At 28.7% G+C, this 27,416-nt stretch overlaps 1 protein-coding gene and 1 pseudogene across 1 annotated transcript; one reads left to right on the top strand and one right to left on the bottom strand.

Moving 5' to 3' along the window:
- Positions 1-2,049: 2,049 nt before the first annotated feature.
- Positions 2,050-7,348, top strand: LOC149886770 (uncharacterized; annotated as a pseudogene).
- A 2,551-nt stretch (positions 7,349-9,899) lies between these two features.
- On the bottom strand, positions 9,900-26,697 carry LOC149886769 (uncharacterized). The gene is made up of 12 exons (XM_090091224.1): positions 26,645-26,697; positions 25,717-25,756; positions 25,488-25,598; positions 21,776-22,069; positions 21,256-21,534; positions 17,669-17,705; positions 13,538-13,682; positions 13,151-13,379; positions 12,921-12,996; positions 12,772-12,821; positions 11,983-12,219; positions 9,900-10,201 (listed from the first exon to the last, which is right to left on the bottom strand). Exons 4-12 carry the CDS (start codon positions 22,065-22,067, stop codon positions 10,116-10,118), a joined length of 1,431 nt encoding a protein of 476 aa, XP_089947350.1. The 5' UTR covers positions 22,068-22,069; positions 25,488-25,598; positions 25,717-25,756; positions 26,645-26,697; the 3' UTR covers positions 9,900-10,115.
- Positions 26,698-27,416: the final 719 nt, after the last annotated feature.

The following is a 27,416-nucleotide window of genomic DNA, read 5'->3' as shown; positions in this document are numbered from 1 at the left end:
AAGAATGTAAGACTATTTTGAGAGCGATGAAAAGTTAAAGCTTTTAACCCATTCAGCAATGAGATAAAACCTCATCTTTTCAAAAAAAGACTTTATGATAAAAAAGAAGCTACTCCTAAAAAACGTGATTGGCAGGCCTTCAAAACCATTTTCAAAAAGTAACTGTAATAAACAAATTAATGATAACAAGAAGCCAAATAAAGTGTTTTTTCGAGGAGTTCTTCTTCATACTTTAACATGAAGAAAAGTGCTATCAATTATATTTTGTAGAAGTTTATGGTGACTATGCTCTACTAAGCAAACATTTCAGAAGTGGTTCCCACGGTTTAAAAGCAGGGATTATGCCTTTGGACATCTTCAGACGTCCATTGGACGTCTAAGGACGTCCAATGCCTTTTGGGTCGGACAGTAAACTTCGTTTAGTGCGTCTGATCTTGCATGATTTAATTGTTTTCCTATTACTTTCTTTGATTCGTGTCTATTGATGTATGAAAACAGATTTCAGCTAGTAAGGCCGGTATTGTCCAAACTCAAATTAGATTTTGACAATTAAATTGTATCAACAATCATAGTACCATGATTAAATTTAAAAAATGGATAAAATTTAAGTTTTCTATGCAATCCATTTTTGTGTTTGTAATGCGCTTTGTGAAGCACATAAGATGAGCGATGCGTTCATTGATAATATAACTAATGAAAATGATGATCATGATTAAGAAAAAAAGATAAAAATGTTGTTTTAAATAGTGTTTCGCAATCAATTCATTAGAGCGATTGCTGCAGTTTTACCTAAGGCTTAAAATTTTTTAAAGTGTTAGGGATATCCCAAGTAAGAGATAATAGACTTCAATGTCTAAATATGCAACTTTTTGGGAAGGAAAAGATATGCTGAAAACTTCGCCGCAACGTAGAAATAAATTTTTTTGGGAAAAAAGAACACCTTCTGAAAAATGATGGCGTGGGATAAGTAAAAGGTACAAATGCATAATTTTACGTCAAGCATAAGTTACAGTTGCTGTTAGACATCAGTGTATAAATGGTTGTAAAGTTTCAACATAAAAATGTGTAAATAGAAAATAAATTACTTAGTAAACCTCGGAACATGCGGAATACAGATAAGACTGGAATGCTGTTTGATTATCAGGTAATTGGGAAACATTCACTTTTATAGCTTGTGTCAATTAATGGATAGCAACGGAATCAAAAAGGCTAAAATTTTAACATTTTTCAAAAGCAACTAATTGATGAAGTGATTTTAGAACTTTAAAGCCTTGGATGGATTTTGTTTTAAATACCAATTTTAATAGCGCTTTCTTTCAAGTTTCAATTTCCGAAAAAGAGTATAATATTCAAAAAAATTTGGAAAAATGGTTCCAACTGAGCATCAAACATTTACTGAATACTTTTAACGGTTCATGAGGTGCTGCACGAGAAGCCAAAAAATTCTAGCGCAACACATTTAAAGAAACGAGGAAGATGAAATCAGCAGGAACAAATCTAAATCTGACACAGAAGTGAGTTTTTCTTTATGCCGCTAAGATTGAAAACACTCTATACCAAAAAGGAAAAGTGCACTTAAAATCTGTTATCTAAAAAGTGAAAAAAAATTTCAAATTTTTTTATAATCGAATAATAACCTTCAAGTAGAAATCAAGAAGCATGGAAAAGGGGTTTCACTTATCCTTGACTGCAAAACAAATGCAACAGTCTACTGGCGATGAAGCAACATATCTTCATTGTAAAACATTTAATCTGAAAATTATTAAAGTACTTTTCACCATAGTTTATTTGAAGTGATGATGAAGTAGACATTTTCTGCAACATTGTTGTTGCCCTTGAACCAGTTAAATTAGTTGCAGAAACTCTTTGCCAACAAAATGCAACTCTTCTGAAACTCCCAAAAATTTGCAGTACGAATTTTCTCAGTGAATCCCGATTACTTTGATCAAGAAATGAAGGGTTCTGATTATCTCGATGAAAATCCAATTTTACTTTGATGAACTCCAGGAAGAAAATCAGCATTGGAAAAACAGCGCCGCAACTTAGACGATGAACTCAAGTTCATTTGGAAAAAATATTGGTCTATTAAGCAAGCTGTTTTATCTTGTTGTTGAAAATGCAGCTACAGTAAGTTTTTATGAAATATTGCCAATCTCCATCAATTTTAATCTCCTGATGTCTATTTCCCTTTTTTATTTTAAATAAGGAATGTCAACATTTAAATATTTATGTTTTATATTCCTTTTCTTTCTTTTATAAAAGTTGCATAAATTATTCAATCTAAAAAATGTTGACCTACTTTTCTACACATTTGATTTGCATTGATGACTGAACTGCAACCTTAAGTTTTTTTTAAGTAATCATCTCCATAATCAATATGTTTAACCGGAAAATTTTTATTACTTTATGGTCTTACTGGTAAATTTAAAAGTTGGTATAATATTAATTCAATCAACATTCCACAGCTTAAGTAACCTGAGATCACTAAATAAAGAAACCAAACTTTACGACTCAATAGTTTTGAACAGACACGTTTTTTTATCAATGATGTTTGCATGGTTAGAAAATCAATTGCCAATAACTTAATTATGAAAATAAGAAAAAATTCGAAACGCATTAATGCATTCGATGCTTGTAAGTGTTTTTCAACCACTTGTTCACTCAGAGCTAGATGGAAAATCCAAAAAGATAGCCGAAATAAATATCGGACGACTGAAAAAGTGGACTGATGGCTGATTTCAACTGTTGAATTGGTAATCAAGTTCGGTTTCAATCTGTCTTGCTCCCTTCAGCCTATCTGAGTTAAGACCAATATTTATTATCACAAAAAGTAGAAAACTAATTATCGATTGATAAATTATTTGAATTAACTGCGAACATGTCTCGGTTGATTCACAGAAGTCTTCATTGTGGTAATCTAGTTTTGATGACATATTTTACCTTTTTTCATTCGAACAAAAAAGGATGTAAACTTGAAGAAGAAAATATTTTTGTTGACCATTTCCGCTCGAGAAATTTTCTAGTTCCGTCTGATCTGGGAGTGAACCAATCCTTGGTAGTTAAAAATCAAAAGTTATTAAACTTTGGACAAACGAGATAGAAACAATCATTGCAATTTTTTTTTAATAACTGATGAATTATTTGAGTAAAGTAAGTTTAACAGTTAAATAATTTTGGGTGGATTATCTCTAAATAGTTGCTGATGCTACCTACTTTTCAAGAGACTTAAGACAATACTTGTAATTTTTAAGTGTAAACTGAGTTTTTGTTAGAAAATGCTTGCAATTTTTAAGTGTAAACTGAGCTTTTGATTTTTGAAGAGAAAACATTACTAATCTTTATTTTTTTCACACCGTGCATCTACCGACCTGTTTTAGGACAGTTTTACTATTTGAAGGTTTACCCAGTTGAATCGGCGCCATCTCATCTAGCCAGGATTTTTTGCTTGTAGATCGAGCAAGCTGATCAAAAATTCTTCATTAATTTGATTATTCTCGGCAAATGCAGATGCCTGAATAGCGTCGTTGAAACGTCTGAGTTCATCGGGTTAATTTTCCCATGCCTAATTACTTTGTATTGTTTAATATTTAAATGCATCTATCTAAATACTTTTAAACATTAATCATTTGCAACTCATTAATTGGTATTTTACTCAGTATTTCAAACTGCAAAATAGACTGCTAATATCCTAATGACTAATGCCCTCATCAAAAAAATTTTAGGTCATAATTTTAAGATTAGGTTCAATTTTTTACTACTTACTAATATTATTCAAGTTATCTTTAGTTTGAAGAGAAGTTTTTATTTATGAATCTATACTATGGGATCAACTATATTTTGAATTGATTAGTCCGAAGTTATTATGATTTAATATTGACTTATTATAATAAGCTATTATAATAAAATAGTTTCACAACTATTGTTGTGAAACTATCTCAGATAACTGAATAACTTTTTATTTTATCGAAATATTACAATATTATGATGAAGCTGTAAAATGCACTTTAAAATGCTGAAACATTCATGAAATCATGAAAAAGATATTTGTTGATACTTTTCTCATATATGTGATCATCGTCAATGAAACCAAACAACTTTTGTGATTTATGACATGAAACATTAAAACCTTTGAAAAAATAAGGTTTTTAGAATAAGGAAACTTTTTTTTATGATAATTAAAAAAATTCTGGAAATGTTTTGCAATTTCTTAGAGCATGCTCCGAAACAATGTGAATTTAAGTGATGTGAAAGTTGCAATAAGCAAAACCATCAGAACTATACGTATAAAGAAGTTCTTGTTACAACGTATTTTCTAGAGGCTTAATGTATTACACTGGCAGACGTGACTTTATTGAGCTCTAAAATGCATGCGTGAATTTAAGGCAGTTGTTTGTGAAAATTTGTCTTGATTTATCAGATGTTTTCAATAACATTTTAGCATCATCTCAAATTCACCTGTGTCTAAGTTATCATCTTACACATTTTTAACTTTAAATTGATGTTTTGATTACATTTTTCTGATTTTTAGATACTACGCATAATCTTAGTGACTAGACTGAGAAGTTAGGGGCTTTAGGTTTTGTATTGAATGTCATATAAGTTCTATTCATATTTAAAGAAAAGATCATCATTAACTTAAATATATCTGCATGTTTACTTGTGGTTTTAGAAAGGCTTTTTTAAATAGAGCAGTAAGCACAATATGATACAAATAGCAACTAACATATATCAACCATTATAAACAAAAATTAACTGTAATAGAAAAATAATAAATAATTGTCGAAGGCAAATTTATGAAAGTCGCGAATAGAAACAATCTTGACAAACGATTTTGGCACTAGTGGGCAGTTTTACTCACGGTTTGAAAATTTTGACTTTTTTGCTGACTAAATATCCCGAAATTGCTCTTTTGAGGGTTGATTCTATGAATGTTAGGGGCTCCAAAACAATGCTATTTAAAATCCTGGATTAAAATCCAAAAGAGATAATTAGCTTTGTATTTTTTTACTTTACAAACATTTGTTAGTAAAAATAGATTGTTTTTTTACAATACTCTAACGATTGCGACACAACCAATATTTAATATATATGAACGTAAATAAATGTTACAAATGTCAACATGACTTTCTTTCTTTATATTATGCTAAAAAATATTACACTTACAAACTAAATAAAAGTAATAATGCATAGGTATTAAAATCGTTGTTACTTTTAGCTATTTTTAGAAAAAAAAAAAGCCTATATTTTTTAAAGACCATGATGATTGCAGAAGGACAGTGTGTGTTATTTGTATGAAGAAAAGTGACAGAGAAATTTCAAAACATTTCATTTCTGAGATTCATCGCTTGATTTTATCAGATGTGAATTTTCAGGATGAAAGAGTGCCAATTGGAATCTGCGTTAGATGCCGTTGCTACCTGAAAAAATTGGGTGATGGAGCCAATGCCCTAAAGGCAAAACAACTCTACAGTTTTAATTCCATTGTTGTTAAACCATTAACAAGACTTACAACATGTTGTGATTGCATCATTTGTCAAATTGCGATGGTGAAAGGCAAAGAAAAGCATCCATTTAATAAGGGCCTTGCATCAAAATCTTTACAAGAAGAAAGAAAGTCAGTTGAAAAACGATGCACAAAATGCTTGTCTATCATTGCTCGTGGAATTTCTCACAATTGCAGTGATAAAACTCGCCGTGCAAACTTATATCAATTTGCATAGGAAGATTCTGTGGGCGCAGAACAGGTTGCTTCATCTGTCATTGCGTCGAAAGAACATCTCCAGGCAGAACAATTCGTCTTGGTCAAGCTCATGGCAAACCTCTTCCGATAAGAAAAGGTTAGTTATTTTAATATTCTGTACATTCTGAGCAATACAATTTATATGTGAAGTAACTGATTTGGTTTTCTTTTTTAAGGACCATCTGCAGCTCACTCATTCTTTCAGGCCTTTTGATAACAAAAAATATGGTTGATATTCAGCAGAGTACTGGGCTTTCAAACAATAAAATCAGATTAAACTAAATTAGTCTAGTTTGCCTTCTTAAGCCAAATTTTCAAAGGAAAATAGGTCCCCAACTAATTTTTAGAAACTATTTTTTTGATATTCGAAAAGATTTTTTTATTGCTACCCATGTAAAATTGCCAGATTCTGATGAAGTTTTTTCGCATTGTTCATTGTATAAATTTAAAAACCCTGAAGGAAAACATCACAGTTTCAAAAGATTTGATGAGCTCGGGCTTTGTGAAACTGAGCCTTGATGGTGGAGGGTCCTTTTTCAACGCTTGTTTGAGTCTAATTTCTAAACACCAAACAGAACAATAAAAAGTCAATTAAGTTGGCTTCAAGTGAAAATTTTAAAAGCACAGGTGTCAGAAAGCAACTAATTGTCCCAATCTCTGAAAACACCCCTTAAACATTTGTCAATATCAAACCGCTTTGGGACCTAATCTAAGTTAATGAACTAATTGACAAATTGATTCTATCATGTGACATGAAGCTTGCAAATATTATCTGTGGAATTCAGTCTCATAGTAGCAAGCATTATTGCTGCTGGTCCAACATTGAGTCGACAAATTTGAACAACTGTGGCTAACTCAGAACATTTGGAACAATCAGAGAGCAAATCAAAAGTTTAATTTATCTGGTGCTGATCTAAAGAAATCAAAAGAATTCGAGAATCCTGTTCATCCACCAATACTTCGATTGCCATGTGAAAAGCTAATCTTAGAAGCTATTCCTCCAATGGAACTTCATTTGCTTCTTGGGGATGTAACCATCTTATTTAGCACTTGGTTCAACTTTTGCAAAAAACAAAAGAATGTTTGACTTCAATACATATACCATTACAACCGTACCATGGTGGTCACTTCAATGGCGATGATTGCATAACGTTGCTGAAAAAAATTGACACTCTGAAGCAGATAACTGTGGCTGCTAAGGCATTTGAAGCATCATCCATCTGCCATGTTTTACATTTGTTTCTCCAAGTTGTTAATTCTTGTTTTGGATGCTAACTCTCTCCAGACTTTGAGAAAAAGATTCAAGAGTTTAAGAGCATTTATCTAAAGTTGACTGGTTCTATCACACCAAAAGTTCATGCTGTCTTTTACCATGCTCCACAACTTCTAAAGCACCATAAAACTGGTCTTGGAATTTACAGTGAGCAAGCAACAGAGACACTCCATTCAAATTTCAAGCCTCATTGGCAAAGATTCAAAAGGATTATGTCTCATCTAGATTATTCCAAACAGCAATTGAATTGTGCCGTTGATTACAAACAGCAATTGAATTGTGTCGTTGATTACAAACAGCAATTGAATTGTGTCGTTGATACCAAAAAATTCTAAGGAGAACAAAAAGGTACAACGAAGATATTTGTGATAATTAAGTTTAGAAATGTTAAGAAACAATAGTTTTACATATTTATTGTGTATTTTTTTATTGTAATCTATTTATTTTTTTATTGCAATAAAATAAAATATATATTAAAATTATTCGAGCTAATTTAGACTTTACAATGCCAAAACAAAGTATTTGAGTAAGTAAGAGAGAAAAGTCGGCAATTTCGAAGCTAAATATTTCCCTTGGATTTTAAAATTTATTGTTTTGGAGTCCCCAATATATATAGAATCAACACTCAAAAGGGCAGTTTTGGGATACTTAGTCGGCAAGAAAGTCAAAATTTTCAACCCGTGTACTGTGTTAACTGAATGACGTTTTATTGTTAAATAGTACAGTGTATTCGTATACCTTTTTCCAGAAGTGAAAAGTTTTTAATTAAAGTTTTTTTGGATGGAAAATATGTCTAAATACTTTTTGGAAAAAAAAAAAGTATTTATGAAAATAATCTAATGATTTTGAACAAGTCTTATTTTAAAAAAGTTGGCATTTTTTCAGATTTCCCTAATATTTTTTTTTTTTTTTTTTTTTTGACACTTATTGATTGCGAACATAAACGCATATTTTTTTATAGTTAAGAGGACTAACTTTTTTATTTAATACCTTACTTTTCATATATGAAGACTATAGAGTAAAAAAAAGTTTTCCACCTTTTCTACTTTTGAGAAAAAAAAGTTTTTGTATTTGAATATTTTTGTAGCCCTTAATGTTTAACAACTTTAAACACCTCAAAAAGCATTTTTCATTCATCTCTAGCAACATACTTGGTTGTAGAGCTTTTTATTGTTGCGAAATGTATCTCATTGTCGGTGAGTTTAGTGTTTTCCAGAGTGAAAAACAATATTTGTTAGAGTATGCAAGATTTTCCGTGAACCTTTTAGCACACTCAATTGCAACAAACATAAATTCTTTATTACTGGTCATCTGTTCGGATTAGAATAATCAAATTAATGTTTTGAACGGCTTTCTGCTCTAAGCTGAATTATTATGGTGGAACAATATTTTTATCGTCTTGACATACTTCTTTTCCATTATTTTAATTCTAGACAATTACCTTAAGTTTTCTGGTGCTGTTCTTAACACTTCGGACCATAAGTTACGGTGTTTGGGTGAACTTTTTCGGTTCTCAAATGGTCAAACATGTTTGACTATTTGAAAGCCGAAAAAGTTCACCTAAAAACAAAATAATAACAAATCAATAAGAAAAATGTTTAAACTCTCTTTCTTTAAAACATCTGTTCTTTCGTATCTCCTGAGTGAATTTTACTTTTTCTATCCGTCATTTTTTAACAAAATTAACATTGACTTCTCAAGTTAAAGATGCCATTTTGATATTAAAACATACTTAGGTACACAGTGACTTAAGGGTTTTTAAATGGGTTTTTTTGTAAAAAACAATTGTTATAAGAATCTTTATTGTTTGAAAAAGAATGATACAAATTATCTTGATAAATGGCTAAAACAATTTCTCAAGTTAGTTAATGAGTTAAATTTTTATTCATGACTAATTAAATGTTTGATTAACTTTATTTGTTTTTTTATTACCAGTTTTACAACGATTTTTTACAAGTATAATTCTTAAACAATGGGTAAAAATATTTTATTAATAAAGATTTTTTACATTAACATTTGAAATTAAAAAAAATTGAAAAATAAAACAAACATGTTTTCATCGAGGCTGCGGTCTCTGCCGGGAAGTGGCAGGTTTTGCTTTGTTTAGGTCTTGTTTTATATTATAGCTTATACGATTAATTAATATGCAAAAATAACATTATCAATCTTCAATAAGGTTATGGATAACCAATATTACACTGAATCGAAACGAGTTAAGTTGTCTGCAGTCCAATACCTCGTTTATGATAACGATAATTCACGATTTCATCAGAGTAATTTAAGCTAAAGCACTAATGAAAATATTTTACCTTGGGTATGAACAGCAGTATATTTTTTATATTAAATACGCGTTATTTATTCGAAAATAAGTCGTTTCAATAGTGTCATTTTAAAAACTACTGCTTTTAGAAATGGTATTAGTCTATAGAAATATTCAGAATTATCTTATACTTCGTTTTCTCTATAACTCCCTTCCTTGCTCTGTCCCATTTTTTTGAGAACGATTACCAAAAATATAACAAAAAACTTTACTGTTCTTATCAAGACATTTGAAAGTAAATAAAGTAGTACTAATGAAAAAAAAGGGAAGTATATTTGATCATTTTTAGGTCATTACATTTTAAGAAACAATTATGAAAGACCATTTTTAAATAAGGGCTAAAAGTCTCCCGACGATATTTTTACTGTGATTTGACGTGGAATGAATAGATTAGAACAGGCTGCTTGAAAAGAAATTTTAGCTTGGAAATTAAACTCGAATGGAGTTTAAGTTTTTGTAAAAGTTTATTTCATAAGTGAGATGTTTTAGTTCTATATGTTTTTTAACTTAGCTATGTTTATCTGGCTTGCAAAAATTATGACGAACTTATAATTGTGTTTAATAAATTTATTTTTATATCTAGAAAATTTATATTTGTATTTAGAAAATTTACATTTACACTTAGGAAATTTGAAAACAAAAAGAAGCACTACACTATATGCTTCATAGTATCCATATTTAAGTGGTAAATAATATTTTCAGAATCGTCCTCTGCTTTATCAGTTTCATACATATATGACATCAGCTTTTATTTGTTTATATTGTTTACACAAAATGCATATTTATGTCGTAACTTGAAGAAACCAATTGATTTTTTGTGACCAGTTGCTTGAAGAATGACTGCGATAAAATAACCCCTCGGTGTTTCCTGTTAAAAAAGAAAGACTCAACAAACACTTGTCTTTTTGTTCTTTTGTTCAAGCATCAAATAAGAATAAAATGAAACATGCACTGGTGAACAAATAGTTAAAAGATGCTGATTTTCTTGCAATTTTTTTGTATTTATTGGGCGTTTTAAATGGCAGGGTTTTATGTACTTATGTTTCGAGTATCAAAAGCAAAATCTATTATAATTTTAAAAAAAAAAAAAAAAAGAACTCTTATGTAAATAAAAAATGGGTACAAATGGTTTCACGCAAATAAAAAAATATATGCGATCAATATATGCAAATAAAAAAATCGATCATTCAAAGTATTTAAATAAGCGTCAACTGTAATAACAGTTAACAGAAACATTCATCGTTTTTTTAAATTCTCTTAAGCGAAGGTAGAGTGAACAGGAAAACGCCATTTAGCTGCTCAGGTTTTTAGTAAAACAGATTTGGCTTCAATTAAAAATGCTAAAGAGAAATCTGATGGAGTCCCGAAAGTGGCTAAGTTTTCTTATCCTCCGCTACTTTAATTTGTTTATGTAACTCCATCGTCCATTCGCTTTTTAAAAAATTTAACTATTTTTCTGTTTGCATCTCTTCCAAGACAGCGGATAAAAAAACTGTTTATTTAGGGGTACCCCTTTTAGTTATTATTGCTCTTAAAGTCTCTAGGATTGCTTTTGATATGGAAACCCTCATTCTCTCGTTTTTCAAAAACAAGGAAAACTGGTCGCAATTAAGTAAATGGTTCTTTCCGTTTGGTTTTAATAAAATCCTGGATCTTATTAGACCACAATAAGAAATATTTAAATTACAATGAAAAAGGTTTAATAGACTTTGAAATGTAATTCGATGTAATATACAAATGTCTAAAGAATGGAAGGACTTCCACATCAAAAATTTAAAACAACGGAATGAAATTTCAACACAATAGAATAAAAATTTAAAATTGAAAGAATTAAAATAATCAAACCCTATAAGTATTGGAAATCTATAAGATAAAAGTGCAGCTATAAGAAATTAATCGAAAGGAAAATAAATGCTGTTAAACCTTATTCGCTATCAGAGACAATATAAAAGTTATTTTAAAGAAAAGTGCAGTTCTGTATCACCAACAGAAAATTTACCACTCAAATTATTTCAGAGATGGAAGAAAACGTAAATACTTCGGAAAATTCGATTTCTTTCAAAAGACTGATAATGAAAGTTGAATTTCATTCGTTATTTTTTGATATAAACGGAAAAACCAAACTTCGGTGCTAAGTGCATATAATCGTTTACAATTTTAAGTTATTCTGATGAATTTTTTATTAGGGATTATTTAAATGGTAGCTTTTCTTTTAAGATGCAGGGTTTGTCCTTTTATTCAGTCAGGATATACCTGGTACTCAGTCCTAATCAAGAAAGGGGCAGAATGGCCGAGGCTTATCCACCAACCATGTAATAGTTTGGACTAATACAGTTTATAGTCAAGTCTATCATATGGACTAAACAGATTTACATTAAGGTTTAATAAGGGTAACAATTTTTTTGGCCAGTTACAACAAGTTTTATTATTTTTTATGAAATTTTAAGTAATTTTGGTGTATTTCACATGATCTTTTACATGAAAATTATAGCCTTTGCTAGTTTTTTCCTCGTTTGACCAACAATTTAGAAAATAGGTAAGAATAAATCACCGACCCGAACAATCCACCCACCACTGCATGTTAGAGCAAAATTAAAATCTAATATGAAAATGAAAATCATAAAAAGAAAACATTTCATGATTATTTACCCATCCACTGATTTGTGCCAATGTTATAAAATTGTTCCTTGTTTTCCTCCAAACTCGTCCTTATAGTCTCATTTATATTGCTAGAAGCTGTTTCCTTGAACTGTTGATTGGTCAATATCAACCACATTTTAAGACTTTTATGAAAATGCAAGTACTTCATTTGATCCCGATGGATTGCGTAAAGCTCTTTTGTAACGGTATTATGCCCGAGTATAGATCCCACGCAAGTATCCATTTCTAAAAATGATTTGTTCAGCAATATTTATACTACTTAAAAAAGGAGATACAAATAAGATGTAAATCTTAGTGTTGTAAAAACGTTCTCTCAACAATATTTATACTACTTAGAAAAGTATATAAGTTAGTTTTAAATCTTAATGACATATAAACTTAAACTATTTATTTGAACAAAAATTGTACAGACACTTAAAATGGTAGTTTTTCATGAAAAATTACTACTTGCATGACATAAATAAACTTTTATTTAACTAAAAATTAAGAGCATACTAGCTCAAATCAAAGAGCATACTAGCCTAAAATCAAATATGGGCAAAAACCCTCAATGAAGTTCTAACTTACTTCTAAAGCAGTAGCGTTAATAATATTTCTACTTACCTGCCATATTTCCAGAAAATAACTTAGGGTTAAATAAAAGTATTAGGCTGTGTAAGAATAAAAAAGTGGTTATACTGTGATAAGAAATTTCATTTTTAACTTTAAAAATATGAAGCCATAGCATTTGGTCCACGATTACCGCATTAAATAAAAAACTTAGAATAATAATTGTACCTGCCCACAATTGACCATTGTCTTTGGAATGATAACAAGCGCTTTTTATTCTAAAAAAAGGGACATTCTCTAATAATGAAGCATAAAAAGTTGAAATAGTTTTCTCAGACGATTTTTAGCATGAAAAAAATTTATTGACAAGATTTCACCTTTGAGCGTGTTGATTCATGCAGACGTAAATAATAGACTTTTCCGCCTCCCAATACATTCCACGACCATAATATTCTTAAATCAAGACAAATGAAACTGTTTGACGAGTTTTTTAAAAACATTTTTTGTTAAAGAAAAAAATTCAAACGTTGCCTGCTAATGATTCAAATTTCTTGTTATTAAGATCATCGAGCGCGACTACATTAATAAGAAAAGTAGCTCAAGCTACCTGGAAGAGCATTTTCCTTTCGTGGCGTATTTAGAGGTTTTATAGGCATGCAAGTCAGACTATTTCGGTATGCTTTTGTTAACTTTTGTGGTGTACCGGTAGTACTTTGCAAAGACAATCTCACAGGTATATCAATTATAATCATTCCAGATTGAGGACAATTTGATATTCTTAAAGTCATTGAAATGTTGTGAATAAGTTCGCTCGAGTTGAGAAAAGGATCTGAAAACTATTGAATGATGTATAATATTATCATGAAAATACATGCACAATATAGTTAACATTTGCCTCAATGAAAACATAGAAAAAAACAACGTAAAAGATAGATACTAGTTAATTGATTTATGCAAAGTAATGAAGCAAAATTATTCAAAGATCTATACTTACAATATATTTCTGTTTGTTAAAATCACTTTTTATGAAATTAAAAGAACTACTTTCAAAAACAAAGGTTGCAAAAGGTGGAAGGAAATACTCGAGCGTTACATTATAACCATAACCAGTAATTTCAAGCGACAGGTTCAGATTGTTCCTATAATAATATTAAAATTATAAGTTAATGCTTTTTTCTTGACAGAATTGTTATAAAAACAAAGCATGGATATTTCAATAAACATATTTACAAATATCCATTTTAAAAAAAGTCTTGAAAATGAATATTTTCACATTTACGAGGGGAATGAGCTTTAAAGAAGAAAAAAGAACAAACCATGTTTAAGATGATAGTTTGACTAAAGAATCATTGTAGTAAAAGAAGAAACTTTATAAGGAGATCGCTTTTCATTTACAGTGTATACTGAGACGATTTTACCACAGGGTGAGTTTGTTACTTTTGGTGTTAAAAGAAAAAAGAAGTATTTAGATTAACTTCTCTTAATTGATAATTTTATATATCTTTTAATTTTAAAAGAAGTTATCATTGATGGATTAAAGTAGATATTTATATAGATATGTTTTTTTTTAATATATGATTTGCTGTTTTATGTAACTGATTAAAGTTATCGTGTTGTTTTTTCTCTAACTGACATTAATAATGATTTTCTTAAAATTGAATGAAAACTTACGTTTGTGGATAATTTCAGTGACTTTTTCATACAGTTGTATGAAAAATTCACTGAAATTCTCAGACAAAAAGTTGTGGATATATATATATATATATATATATATATATATATATATATATATATATATATATATATATATATATATATATATATATATATATATATATATATATGTATATATATATATATATATATTTATAATAATATACCTGGGCAAGTTCTGAAGACCCAGTAAACTGGGTCTTCAGACTTTGCCCAGGTAATAATTAAAATCACTTTTTGTATGTATGCTCACTTACAAAGTTGACTATATTGCTCATGAATCAAAATGGGTTGCGCTAAATTCTGTCTTTAACTGCTCTAATAAACCTTGAAGTCCTCACTGTTTTTGTTGTACCACTTCCCGGTTTCATCTATATGCAGCCAAGTTTTTTAAATTGACTTAAAATACTATTCACAGTTCGTTTAGCCATCCTAAGTCTTGTTTTAGTGTTTGGGCGTAACACTAAAACAAGACTTAGGATGGCTAAACAAGAGATTAAGGTCAATGACAATCTTTTTTTGGCAGCCATTGTTAAAAAATCAAGTTTTAATTTTATCATTTGCTTACCTACGAATCAAAGATTCGAAAATCGTAAATCAAAACAAAGGTTCCTGCAAAAAAAAAAAAAAGAAAGGGTGTCAAAGTTAGTGCGTATTATAAGAGCGCATGTTGTATGGAAGATTTACTGTAAGTAGTTTGGAAGATAAAAATTGATATAGCCTTAGAGGATAACATAGAGCGTAAAGAAATGAAGCCAAACGATTATGTTTTAGTTAAACTGTTTTGTAAGAGGAAAATGTCACTATCCAGCAAATGTATTATAAACACTGACATCGTATACAGCATTCAATACTTTTTTGTCAAGATATGAAACATCGTATAAATCAGTTGAGGAAAGTATAATATGTAAATTACCATTATCTTCAAATTAAGGAACTACTGATTTCCTGAAATACTTATTGGAGTTCCCGTTTGATTTCAACTTTAATGACATGCTTAAGGACTAATTTTGTAGTATAAAGATTTTTTTATATTGTTACTTTGATTTTTGTACTTTTATATAAATTTAAAAAGCTTTATTTACTAACTTTGAGTCTTGCCCAGTTTTATTTTGTCTCAAGGTACAGCACCCTAACCTATATGGTAAAGCCTGGTGATTACCTTGAATACAATCCAAGGTCAAAAAGAATAAGCTATCACTTCATTGTTAAAAAATCTATTTCAAATTTTCAAGTGTTGGAGTTTCTAAATGTTGGTTTTAAATCAGTATTTAAAAAACTAATATAACTTTTATACAATTCAAAAAAAAACATTTTTTTTTCATAAACTGTCCCAATATTTTTACTCTGATAATTATATCTTTCCAAATAATCACGTTCGCATTTTGTACATTGAACAAGATATATTCATTCATTATTTGAATCATTTTTAATCAACACCGATAAAAGAATGAAAAAAATATCAACCTCTTTTAAGAAGCTGTTGAGTTCTATGTCCTTTGTAAAACAGAAATAACATCCGATAGTAAGCAAAGAATAATAACGATAATGAAATTATGTTATTATAATAATGTTAGAATGTTATTTTAAAATATTCCTAAGATTTTTACAAGCTTTTAATTTATCTTAATAATATTATCAAAGAAGTGTTTTCATGTGTCTTTTTCAAGCTATTTAATTAAAAATCAAGACATGAAGTCTAAATTAAGATTGCATTTGGTGATGTGCACGCTGTCACTAGGAGACATTCGTAAATTTAGAATGTAGGTGTTTTCATGACAGCAAGACCCACCGAATTAAAAAAAAAGTTTTTGCAGAAATTTTTTTGGTCAAATATGGTTCCCACCACACAGCAGCCACCGGCTGTATCCACTGGACACGCGCTTTAGTGGGGTCTACAAACAAAAATTATTAGACAACATGTTCTAAAAACATTCTGGCGGATCATCAGTATATTAAATTCATGAGTGATTCTATCATGTTTTAAACCGTGCATGGAAGGAGAGGGCTATAAAATGAAGACATTTTTAATATGCACTTGCGTTATAAATCTCTGTAGAAAAGTTGAAGGCATTCAGAATAGCATTTGGAAAAGGTAAAGGTATTCGTGATGAAAATGTTTCGATAATAAGAACAGTTGCGCTTTAACCGAAAAAGATTTCGAACCCAACCCGCAATGCTTTGTTCCACACACATCTCAAGCACATAAGCGTTTTTTGCCATGGATGGGCGTGTGAGATGTTTTGGCATTGATATGTGTGTAAATTAATCCTAATTCAACCCTTTATTTGACTCTTTTCTCAATTTCTCTACTTGACTTTTTCTCCCCTCCGTCAATACCAAGCTTAAAACTGTTTAATCGGGTTCTAAATTTAAAAAATTTCAAATTTTTGGAATAAGTTTATTTTATTTGAATTTAAGTGCTCCCTACAGACACTTTTTTATTTTAGCTGTCAGAAGACATGAATTTAAATGTTATTTATTAGTGATGGCTTTTAATTGAAAACTTATTTAAAGGTTAATGATTATGAGACATATTATCTATACATTTTAACTACAAATTAGTTGTTTATTTGTTTTAAGTAATTAACTTATTTGTCTGATTTGAAAGCGATTTAATAGAAATAAGCTCAGAATGAAAAGAAAAGAAAAAGTTTAAGATATTTGACTTTGTCCTCTGTGTACAGAAAAGAAGCAGCAGTAGTTGTTTTCGAAGTCACACCAATCATCCAGCTCATCAACAAATATTTCAAAATTAACCATAACAGTTAAAAACTAATTTTGAATTTTTAAAAAATTATGACTATTTCTTTTTTGCAAACTTGGATTATTTTTGGAGAATCGAGTTTGAGAAATTTATGATAAAACTTTACTTAAAAATACATTTATTATTTCTAGCACAAAAAAGGGAAATTTTAAAAATTAAAACAAAATGTGTGGAAGTAAAGGTGCTAGATACACTTTAATTCTATAGTAAATATTTTTCAACATTTAAATTACTTCATTTATTTATTTACCCTGGAACCACCTTACATATAATACATAACTTATTTGATAAAAATTATTATAACAGTAAAGGTAGCAATACACCCCAGTCCTCTCTAAGTTTTTTATTTAAAAATAACTCCACAGTTTATTATTAAGTAATGTCAAGTTTTTGTATTATTTAACTTGTGCACAACAAGAGAACTGATTTATAAAAATGAAGTTTTAGCCCTTTCACTAAAAAAATGCGCTGCACCTTTAATTCAGAAAATCTGTTTCAGAAGTAATTCTAAATTTTAAATTGAAAGAAAACTGGTATTTTAAAAAAAATTTATTTCAGATATACTCTCCCTTGGTATAACTGCATAACAAACTTAAAAAGTATTAAAACGGGCGAAATGTTATGACAAAGATAATGAGTTCTTACCCTTCAAGAAAACCATGAACTGAAGCGTTAATTGAATCTACAAAAATTAAAACAACTATAGGTTAGCATCTTTAGCGAGATCTATTATCAACCTATCAACCTATCAACCTATCAACCTATATAAATTTGGTTTCCTGCATACAATTAAGTAAAAGCAAATTATAAGTTATTCTTATTATCAACATATTAAACTTTGTAATGAGCTTTACGAAATCTTACATAAAAGTAAAAGTTTTTTCATCATTATTCAACTCTGCTTAACTATTTCTTACTTTAATTAACTGAGTTTTATTGACTTTATTTGGAAAGGTTTTCCTTTCAGCACTGTAAATATACCTAATTCAACTCTCTAGGTAATCTTAATATTTTATTTTTTTATATTGTAAAAGATTGAGTCCAAATCAAACCATTTTGTCTTCATACGTCTGAATAAAAGTTTTATGAGGTAAAATGTTTTCCTTTATTTAAAATTTAAAGTTTAAAGATAAAATTAAGATTTCCATTGTTTTATCATTTTATTCTTTATTCGGCAGCTAAATTTAAATCAACATCGTTAATATGAATGTTTTTGATTGTGACTTTCATATCAATCATAAAACCACCTCTTTTTATGATGAGGTATAACCTAGATTCCTATCCTATTGATACAAGTAAATTGCTCATAATGTTTAGCAAGCACGCTATATGTTAATAAATCATTTCAGCTGTCCATGATCAAAATGAAAATCTACTGTCAGATAAAAATGAAAATAGTCAACAAAGTGACTTGTCTAACTTTAAAGTTTAGAGGAGACCCAGTTGGATCTGAAAATAGATGTAACAAAAATAGATCTGAATTGATCAAAAATAAAAACAGTTACATATATATATATATATATATATATATATATATATATATATATATATATATATATATATATATATATATATATATATATATATATATATATATATATATATATATATATATATATATATATATATATATATATATATATAAGGGAATGAAAGATTTTGAAGGCTTAAAAGATAGTGAAATCTTGAGTATTAAAGGCTAATCTTGATGTTAAGCTTCATTATTCAATATCTATAACCCGAATATCCAATCAAAATGCAATATTAAAGGTAATGGTCTTTAGGCATTATGGCCATTGCTTGGACATTTAGGAGAGACAATTTAGGTGCAAGCAACAAAGGAATGTTATGCGTCAAGTATAGCTTCAAGCATTTTTAACCATATGACTTTGTAGCGTTGTAGACCATATGAATATGTGGCGTTGGGTAATTTTGAAACTTGTACCTCAAAAACCTCTTGGGATAAAAAAAGTTTAAGAGTAAAAATTTGTTGGCCAAACAACTTTTAACTTTTTAACTTTTTTTTTGTAAACAAACAAATTTCAAATTTCAGTTTTTTTGTAAACAAACAAATTTCAAATTTTTAATTTTCCGTATTAACATTAAGATATCCACTTCAAGTTCAAAAAAAGTTGGCAGTTACCATGACATTAGCATTCATGTTAACGTTCAACAATTATTATCAAATACAATCCCCAAAGCCTAAGTTTATATCAAACTTGACATTTGATTTTTGAAAGACCAATTTAACTTGTTTACTGTAACCAGTATTTTTTTCGTTACCAATCAAGTAAACAGTCAAATAGCTGTTTTTAAATGTCAAACTGTTGAGTAAATGTTTTCGGATTTACTGACGTGTTTTCGATCTAAAAGCCATCTCAGTTACTTTTAAAATTTCAATATCAATGTAGGAAAATTTTTTTAACATGTTTTTGGATAATGCAAATAAACTCATTGGAAAATAATATGTACATTTCATTACAAAGCTTAACTGTTTGAATCTACGTCTAAGTAATAGTTATTATTTGTAATTGAAACTAAATGTTATCCAAAAAGTTTAAACTGCATTTACAAATGTGTAAATAGAATAGTGAGGCTAAAAAGTATGCATGAAGTATGGCTAAAAAACATAAAACAAAATCAAAACTATTTTAATATATTAAAAAAAAAGACATCACCATGAAGTACTTCATCATTACTTCAAATCTTTTAAAATTTACGTTTGATGAAGATCCATTAAAAAAAAAAATCCGTCCTGCAACAAACAATTATAAATAACGCGCTTTTCACATGACATTCAACAATATTTGAAACATAATCTACATGGCATTTGCCCTTCTCCGGAATATACAAGTACCATATCTTATCAAACGAAAATTGATGCATGGTAGGGGAGAAGCTATTTCTTTAAATTGGGTTTTATTTTCTCATCTCTTTTGTTTAGATTTGTTGGAACAAATCTGTGTCTCTGCATGTGAATCTCTAAATCTGTGTTCCTTAGAAGTTTTAATCTGATTTTTCTGATCTTTTTGTAAAATAAATTCATAAAGAAAATTAATAATTACTGGGTGTAAATTCGATGATGGTGGCGTCAAAAAATTTTTAAACATTTATTGTCTTGACATTAATCAGATATAGAGCTATTAGCATGTTAGCAAAATCAACCCCCTACCCTTACAAATGTATGCTTTCACTATCTGTGTGCATGGAATATTTTTTCAACCTAATTACTTCTTTACCCAAAGCTTTTCACAATTGGTTCAATGCTAGCAAAATTCTATTTCTTAGCTTTACAGCAGAATTATTGAAAGATTATGAAATGATAACGCTTGATCCATTTAAGCACCAAAAGTTCGTTTAACTTCGCTAATCAAACTTAAATAAATACCGAATGTTCGTTAAACTTCAAGTAAGAAGATGAGCAACAATTTGGACGTTAAAATTAGTCAAATTTGTTATTCGCTATTCTTTTAACTATTCGTTTGACAAAGTTTGGGTTGATTATATACTAAACAAATTTTATGCTAATGTATAAAATATATAAATAAACTTATTACTACTCAGTAAGTATCATAAACATTAGTTCGATAACTTTTATTTTTTGGTTTGGTGCGAATCATGAATTAAGATAAGTATTTGTTAAACTTCGGTCGCCGAAGCATAAAAAATAGTACTTATCACTAATAAGTACAAAATTAAGTTGAAAACGAGTATCTGTCTATTTTTGGTTTAGAAGTTTAATGAAGTTTTCAAAAGCACTATTCGCTGGTGCTCAGAACCGTTGTTAGCATGTCTGTGTGATTCTCCATGTTTACACTTTTCAATATCTTTGTCGATGACCAACTTTCAACCTTAAGAGTTTTATTTCCACCGGTTGTTTTATGAGCTAAACCCCCTTATTGAGAGTTAATATAAGAGTAAAAACTACGTTTTATTTAATCCCAATAAAGTGAGTGGTATTTACATTGGAATATGGATTAAAAGAGATTTAATATTTATTATTTTATTTAATTTTTTTATTTATCACTTAAGATCATGCATGATAATGATGATCAGATGCCGTAGCACCATTAAAAGCAACAAATTTATAAAGTAAAACGAGGGGGAACGAAAATTTTTATTTAAAAATTTAACCTAACATTTAATTTAGTAGTGAAAAAATATAAAGCAAAAAAGTTTAAAAGTAAAGAAAAAAAGCATCAATAATGATTAATATATAAATCAAGTCTTACAGCCTTCATTAGTTTTATGATAAGACTCTATTCCAAATACAAGCATACCGAATTCATTCCGCACACCCGCAGAAAACTTGTATAGAGTGTTGGTATCCAAATTAGTAATTATAATTGAACTCCCAGTGACATTAAATAACTTGGATTCATTATTTGGAGCTGTGTATTTAACAACGAAAGGATTTTGACTATCAGAAATATTCCAAAATTGTGGGAGGTCATCAACAGTAACATTGACTGAATATCTACTGATGTCATCAATCTTTTTAATGCGAAGATCTTAAAAAAAGAATTAATATTTTGGCACTAAATTTTTCAACAACTAAATATCTTATTATACTTTCAATTTTGCCATTCACATAATGTTTTACTTTATACGTATTATTATAAACATTAGGGAAAAAATAAGGGAAAAAATGAAGGAAAAATATAAGAAAAAAAAGAAACAATGTTAAGAGAAAAAAAAGAAAACAAGAATAAGAGAAAAAAATAGATAATGATTAGGAAAAAAAACAATTACCACTTGCAATAAATTTAAAGCTTGTTCCCATGTAATATTCATTTGTGTTTTGTTCAACTTCTAGTTTAAAGTCAACACCATTACGTCTAACAAAATATGAGTCATAAGGAGTTACAGGCTTTATTGAAATGAACCCTGGAAAGTGACTACTTTCTTGTAAAACAAATTCAGCATTATGTATATTGCTAATTGAACTTTTCTGGTTAAGGTAGAGAATATAATTCAAGTAGCGAATGTATTTATCTTCATTTGTTGCTAATTTAAGATAAACGATTTGCTGATTTCCAAACATACCTTAAAAAATGTCATAAACATTTTTAGTAACTTAGCATACTTAGAGTATAGACATAACCTTGTCCCTAAACCTATTCATAACATTACACTTAACTCTATTATAATTTCAAACTGTATCACTTGCCAAGTTTATGTTTAAGAAGAGTGTGAAATAAAAATCTTGTGTGTGAAATGCTTGCATGAAATGTGGAGTGCAGAGAAATAATAAGTGGAGAGAAAATTAATAGCTTTTCAATTATAAACTTATTCTAACGTAATGAGATTTACTATTAAATGAATATTTCATTTCTTATTTATTATTTCATCATTATTAATTGATAGAATATTTCATTACTCTAGAATAAAGTTATAATTGAAAAGCTATTGATATTATAAATTATCCCCGCCGCCAGCCTCAAAATTATGGTTTTAAGAAAAGCACAAGAATTGTTTTCTTTTTTTTTTTAGTTTTTTGTTAAATTATTTGTGCATAAAATTACTTAGGATTATGGGATTATTATAAGATTCAGGGTTGTGGAGCTATAAATTCATGAATATGCGAAACAATAAGTTTCTTCAAAAGTAACGTTATCTGTGTCAAAAGTTAGACGGTTTTGACATTTCTAACCATTTTTTTTTTTAAATTCCTTCCCTGTTTTCTACTATACGAGGTTGGCATACTATTTGGGAATGTACTTATCATCAAGCATTCATTTTGATAGGAAAAGAAATCAGTTCATTGGCATTCATTCTATTTTTTAAAAACATTCGGAATAGTAGATAAAATATGCAAAATATTGTTTATTGCAAATTTGGTAAATAACTAAGGTTAAGATAATATGTTTTGATTTAGATTGGAAAAATGTTATCCATAATCTAAAGAGCAGGATTATTTTGAGATGCGTGAATACGTTTTAAAAATCTTTAAACCTTTTGAAAAAAATGTCTCAGGAAATGTTGTTTGTTATGAAAAAAACGGCACTAAAGTTAGATCCTTTTTTGACCCACTAGGTTTTTAATATCAAGATAACATCAAGAGAGAAAAATATTTTTTGGATGTTATGTGAAGATGATTAAAACTGGGATAAAATCGTGATTAGAGAAGACTTTCTAAAAGTTCTTAAACTAAGTGAGAGCTAAGAGACTTGTGTATGTGTGAAGAGGGTTTGAAGCATGTTCGGTTGCATGGATTTGCTGTAGTTCAAAGTAAGTTTATCGCACAGAGATTTACATAATGATAGAAATGTAGAATTGAGAGTAAAAATTAAGTTTCTGAAATAAAAATAGTTTTTTGAAACGAAAAGGTATCATCCTGAGGTAGCCTTATGTTGGATTGTAGGAATGCAGAAATCTTGGAGACTATTGGTTTAGAATAGAGTGAGTACTATTAGAAAGGTTGTTGAATTGGGAAAATGGAACATTCTTTCGCGAGAATTAAACTGCACTGTTTTTCCAACCAGAATGACTAACTTTGTTGATTTAGAAAATTGGTAAGTGGAATAAAATTTTTTGTCATAGGGCGATTCGAAAAATAGCAAGTTTTATAGCGATGTGTTACAGAATGTTGTTACTGAACATATTAGCAATGAGTATGGTTCATGATGCACTGAGTACGTTGTTTAGGTTAAGTAATGTTTTTGATGCAGAAGAGTAAGCACTTAATTACATCTTGTGCTCCAACAAAAAAAGTTGATTGGACTCAACGGTGATGATTTCTGTTTTTTCAAAAAAAATTCAAACTTGATTAAAAAAATGAAGTAGCAATTTTAGATTAGATAAACAGCTTTGACAGCAAAAGAATGTAATGACATATTTAGTAATACATGAGATAAAAACAAGAAAATCTTTTTAAAAAATGAGAAAAAGTTTAATGAATAAAAATTTCATTAAACTTATTAAATGAAAAAGATGAATTTTCACAATTGAAAAGATAGTTTAAATGTTTAAAGTTTTTCTTTGAAGAAAAACATCAATTGATTTTATGCTGCGCTTGGATAATCAAAGGAAGATCAATGATTAAAAACATCGACAGACCGTTTGTTTCATGTAGGAAATTCCAAGGGCTAACAGTTTTACTTCCAAGTAGCAGTTTTGAACATTTTGATTAAAGGAAGTAATGCAGTATAGTCCACATCATATCAATTACTTCCTATTGATATCAATGTAATCACTAAAAATAAAAATTTCCGTAAAAAATTGAAGTAAAAGGGTTTTAAATCAGTAAACGTAGGTACAATGAGTTCATTTCTAATTGTACTTAGGCAAATCAATCATATTAGTACAGATAACTGATATCATTTTACTTTATTTACTAAAAAAAAAAACATTTAAATCGAACAAAATCATAAAAGTTATGATCGTAGATGTACTTTAAGTCACGGCTCTAAGTACGAGAACAATTAAATGGCCCTTTGTACAAGATAAGATACAAAACAAGATCTATCAAAAAACCTAACCTGAGAAAGATTTACGTAATGCTAATATAAGTTGTTACCGTTCAAAATAAAATGACTTACTCGAACTATAAAGAAAATTTTTATAGTTCAAGTAATTCATTTTGTTTTGAATTATTTGAACTATAAAAATTGGGATTGTAAAACAAAAGAGATAAGATGCAAAATTTTACTTCAGACCATCAAAAAAATGTTTTCTGGTTTTAACTTGCCGCAGCAGCGTCCATCAAGACTTAAAATAGGATAAAAAAGAAAAGAAATTGGTATTACCAACCTGCTGATTAGCATAACTTAAAACTTGATATTTTTTAAATAAAGTAGGGTGGCCTTAGGTACTAAATGATCCTTGGCACACCGATCCTCCCAAGGTTGTAAGGATTGGATTTTTGGATTAATTTTAGGTAACTTTGATTGCTTACAAAATGATTTTATTGGCATGAAGTTGGCCAGAAGTTTATTTATAAAATATAACAAAGCTATAATATTTAATAAGCTCTGACAATATATGCTTTTTTAATAATAACGTTATGGTCAACGAAAAAACACACCTTTACCAAGGTAAAGTGTACATGTTGTACCATAGGCCACTTCACTTCTTTTTTAAAACGCTCAAAAACGATACTTCTTGGTCGAATGAGAAAAACATCAAAAATATAATTTTTCCGCAGAATGTGAGAGAATATCACTAACTTTGAATTTCGATTTTGAAAGTCGATTCGATAGTATAAAAAAAAAAGCTCGGAAGGAAAAAGTGGCTAGAGATACAACATGTTCCCAGCTAACACAAAACGTTCAAAGAACGTTAGAAACGTTCTTAGAACGTTTTTAGAACTTACCCCACCGTTTCTAACGTTCTACGAACGTTACCTTAACGATTTATGTTAGCTGGGTTCCTTTAAAGATAATTATGAAATTGCCTGTAAAATAAATTGATAGATAATTAAAAGATAAGTATCAATTTAATTGTTTATTAATTATAAATTTACCTGTAACAAGTGAAAACTTTAACCCGCTTTTGTAAGTGTAGGTAATTGTATCTGTTATGACATCAAAATAATAGTCCGGAAATTCATAAGGCTCAATGAAGTAGAATATTTCTTTGAAAGAAAATAAAGAAGTTTTTTTATCTGAGTTATATTGTTCGTTGATACTACACTAATCCAGTAAAAAAAATATTACTTTTGTATTAAAAAATTAAATTTAAAAATTTCATACCTCCATATACATGACTAAACCAATAAATTAGAACATAAACCTAAAATAAAAAATGGTAAGTATTAGAAAAGTTGTCACTTGGTTAGGTTTTCCTTTATGAAATTATATATCATAGTTAAGAAAAAACTAAAAAAAAAAAAAACCCACCGTGATTTAGCCTCGTAAATATTTTAACAATTGATAACATTTTTTCCAATAACATTTTATAAAAAAAAATATTAAAATTCTTAAATTGGAAAATTGTTCGACATTGCAAATTTAAATAAAAAGTTTTGTTTTTATGTAATCATCATTTATGTAATCATCATTTATTGATACTTAGAATAGAATTTTAGTGATAGTTTGAGAAATGCTCTGACGAATTTGTGGAACATAAAAAAGCAACTAATATGAAATATACCCTATATACTTATTTTTTAACCGCAGGTAAAAATTAATACTTTAATGTAGTTTAAAAATAAATTTCGTAAAAATTTTAAGATATCTTCACCGTAAAATTAATATTTTATGAGCATTTTCATTTTCTGGCTCGTGCATTAACCGCAACCATAACTTTTACCACATTTTTTGGGTAAAAAAGAGCAGTTTATACATGAGCTTAAACGACAGTTCCTTTTAAACTGTTTTTTAAAGTTTCCAAAAATTGATTACCTTTAATTTGTTACATGAGTTCACAAAATAAGGAAAAGTTGTATTAATTTAATATAGAGCATTTTCCCTCATTCCATTATCTCTGCTAACAAAATATGTTTTTTTACATACTTTGAATTATAGGAATAGCATACTGTAGATATTAATCTTGAGTCTATTCATTTCAAGGTTACCTTGTTGTTTTAAAACATAAATATTTTCTGAAAAAACTGATTCTCTAACTTAAATAGTTTATGGCAATATTTTTGTGTTAGAAAAACTGGTAATAATGCTATACCTGTTTAACAGGTTTTGATGCAGGTTTTTCCTTTAATCTGCCTTCATTAGATTTATTCTAAGTTCTTTTGCAGCAACTTTTAGGTTCTATCTTTGATTTTGGGTTTAGAACCCAAAAATAAGCTTTAAGCAATTTTATTGAGGCTCTTGTTAATAAGTTAGAAAAACTCATATCTTACCACTATCCCATTAGCATCGAATAAAATATTCTATTGAGTAGACTAAAATATCTGTTTACTCGTTCTTGTTTTTGCTGAAAACTATTCCTTTACTGTACAATATTGTAATTGAAAGTTTCTTTTATAACATTTCGCAGCAAACATTGAAAAAATAAAAAAAGACTAAGGTTTATTACACAAGGTAAGATAGAAAAGCCAAAATGATAACGGAAAAAACTATAGTACATTTGAAGAAGTCCATTGATGGCTGATTTCAACTACTAAATTGAGAATCAAGTTCGGTTGCTGTCAGTTTCGCTTCTTTAAATCCTATTTGACACAAGATCAATATTTAATATCACAAAACAGTAGAAAATGTTTAATAAATTGGAAAGTTAGTTGAATCAACTATGACCATGTCGTGGTTGATTTGCTGAAAATTTTATTGTGGCTATTCAGTTTTGATGATTTATTTCGATGATATATTAAAAAGGAGTTTAAAATTTGAAGAAAAAGATTTTGAAATTTGTAAAAAAAAAATGATTTTGAAATTTGAAAAAAAAAAAGGTTTTCAAGTTTTAAAAAGAAAAAAAAGGATGCAGTTGGAAATTTCTG

Source organism: Hydra viridissima, unplaced genomic scaffold (assembly GCF_058129835.1).
Source record: "Hydra viridissima isolate aposymbiotic clone 2 unplaced genomic scaffold, HvirCarnegie_v1 scaffold_6, whole genome shotgun sequence".
Classification (NCBI taxonomy): Eukaryota; Metazoa; Cnidaria; class Hydrozoa; order Anthoathecata; family Hydridae; genus Hydra; species Hydra viridissima.
The sequence above is the reverse complement of the archived record's forward strand: the minus strand, read 5'-3'. Positions and strand labels throughout refer to the sequence as shown.

Bases quoted from the DNA above. Each gene is read 5' to 3' on its own strand.
- LOC149886769 (XM_090091224.1), bottom strand. From the start codon at position 22,067: ATGTTTGGAAATCAGCAAATCGTTTATCTTAAATTAGCAACAAATGAA. The intron at 21,535-21,775 runs GTAATTGTTTTT...TCTTTTTTTAAG, and splicing joins CTTTAAATTTATTGCAAGTG to ATCTTCGCATTAAAAAGATT. The intron at 10,202-11,982 runs GTAAATAATCAT...CTTTTTTAACAG, and splicing joins TGGCACAAATCAGTGGATGG to GAAACACCGAGGGGTTATTT.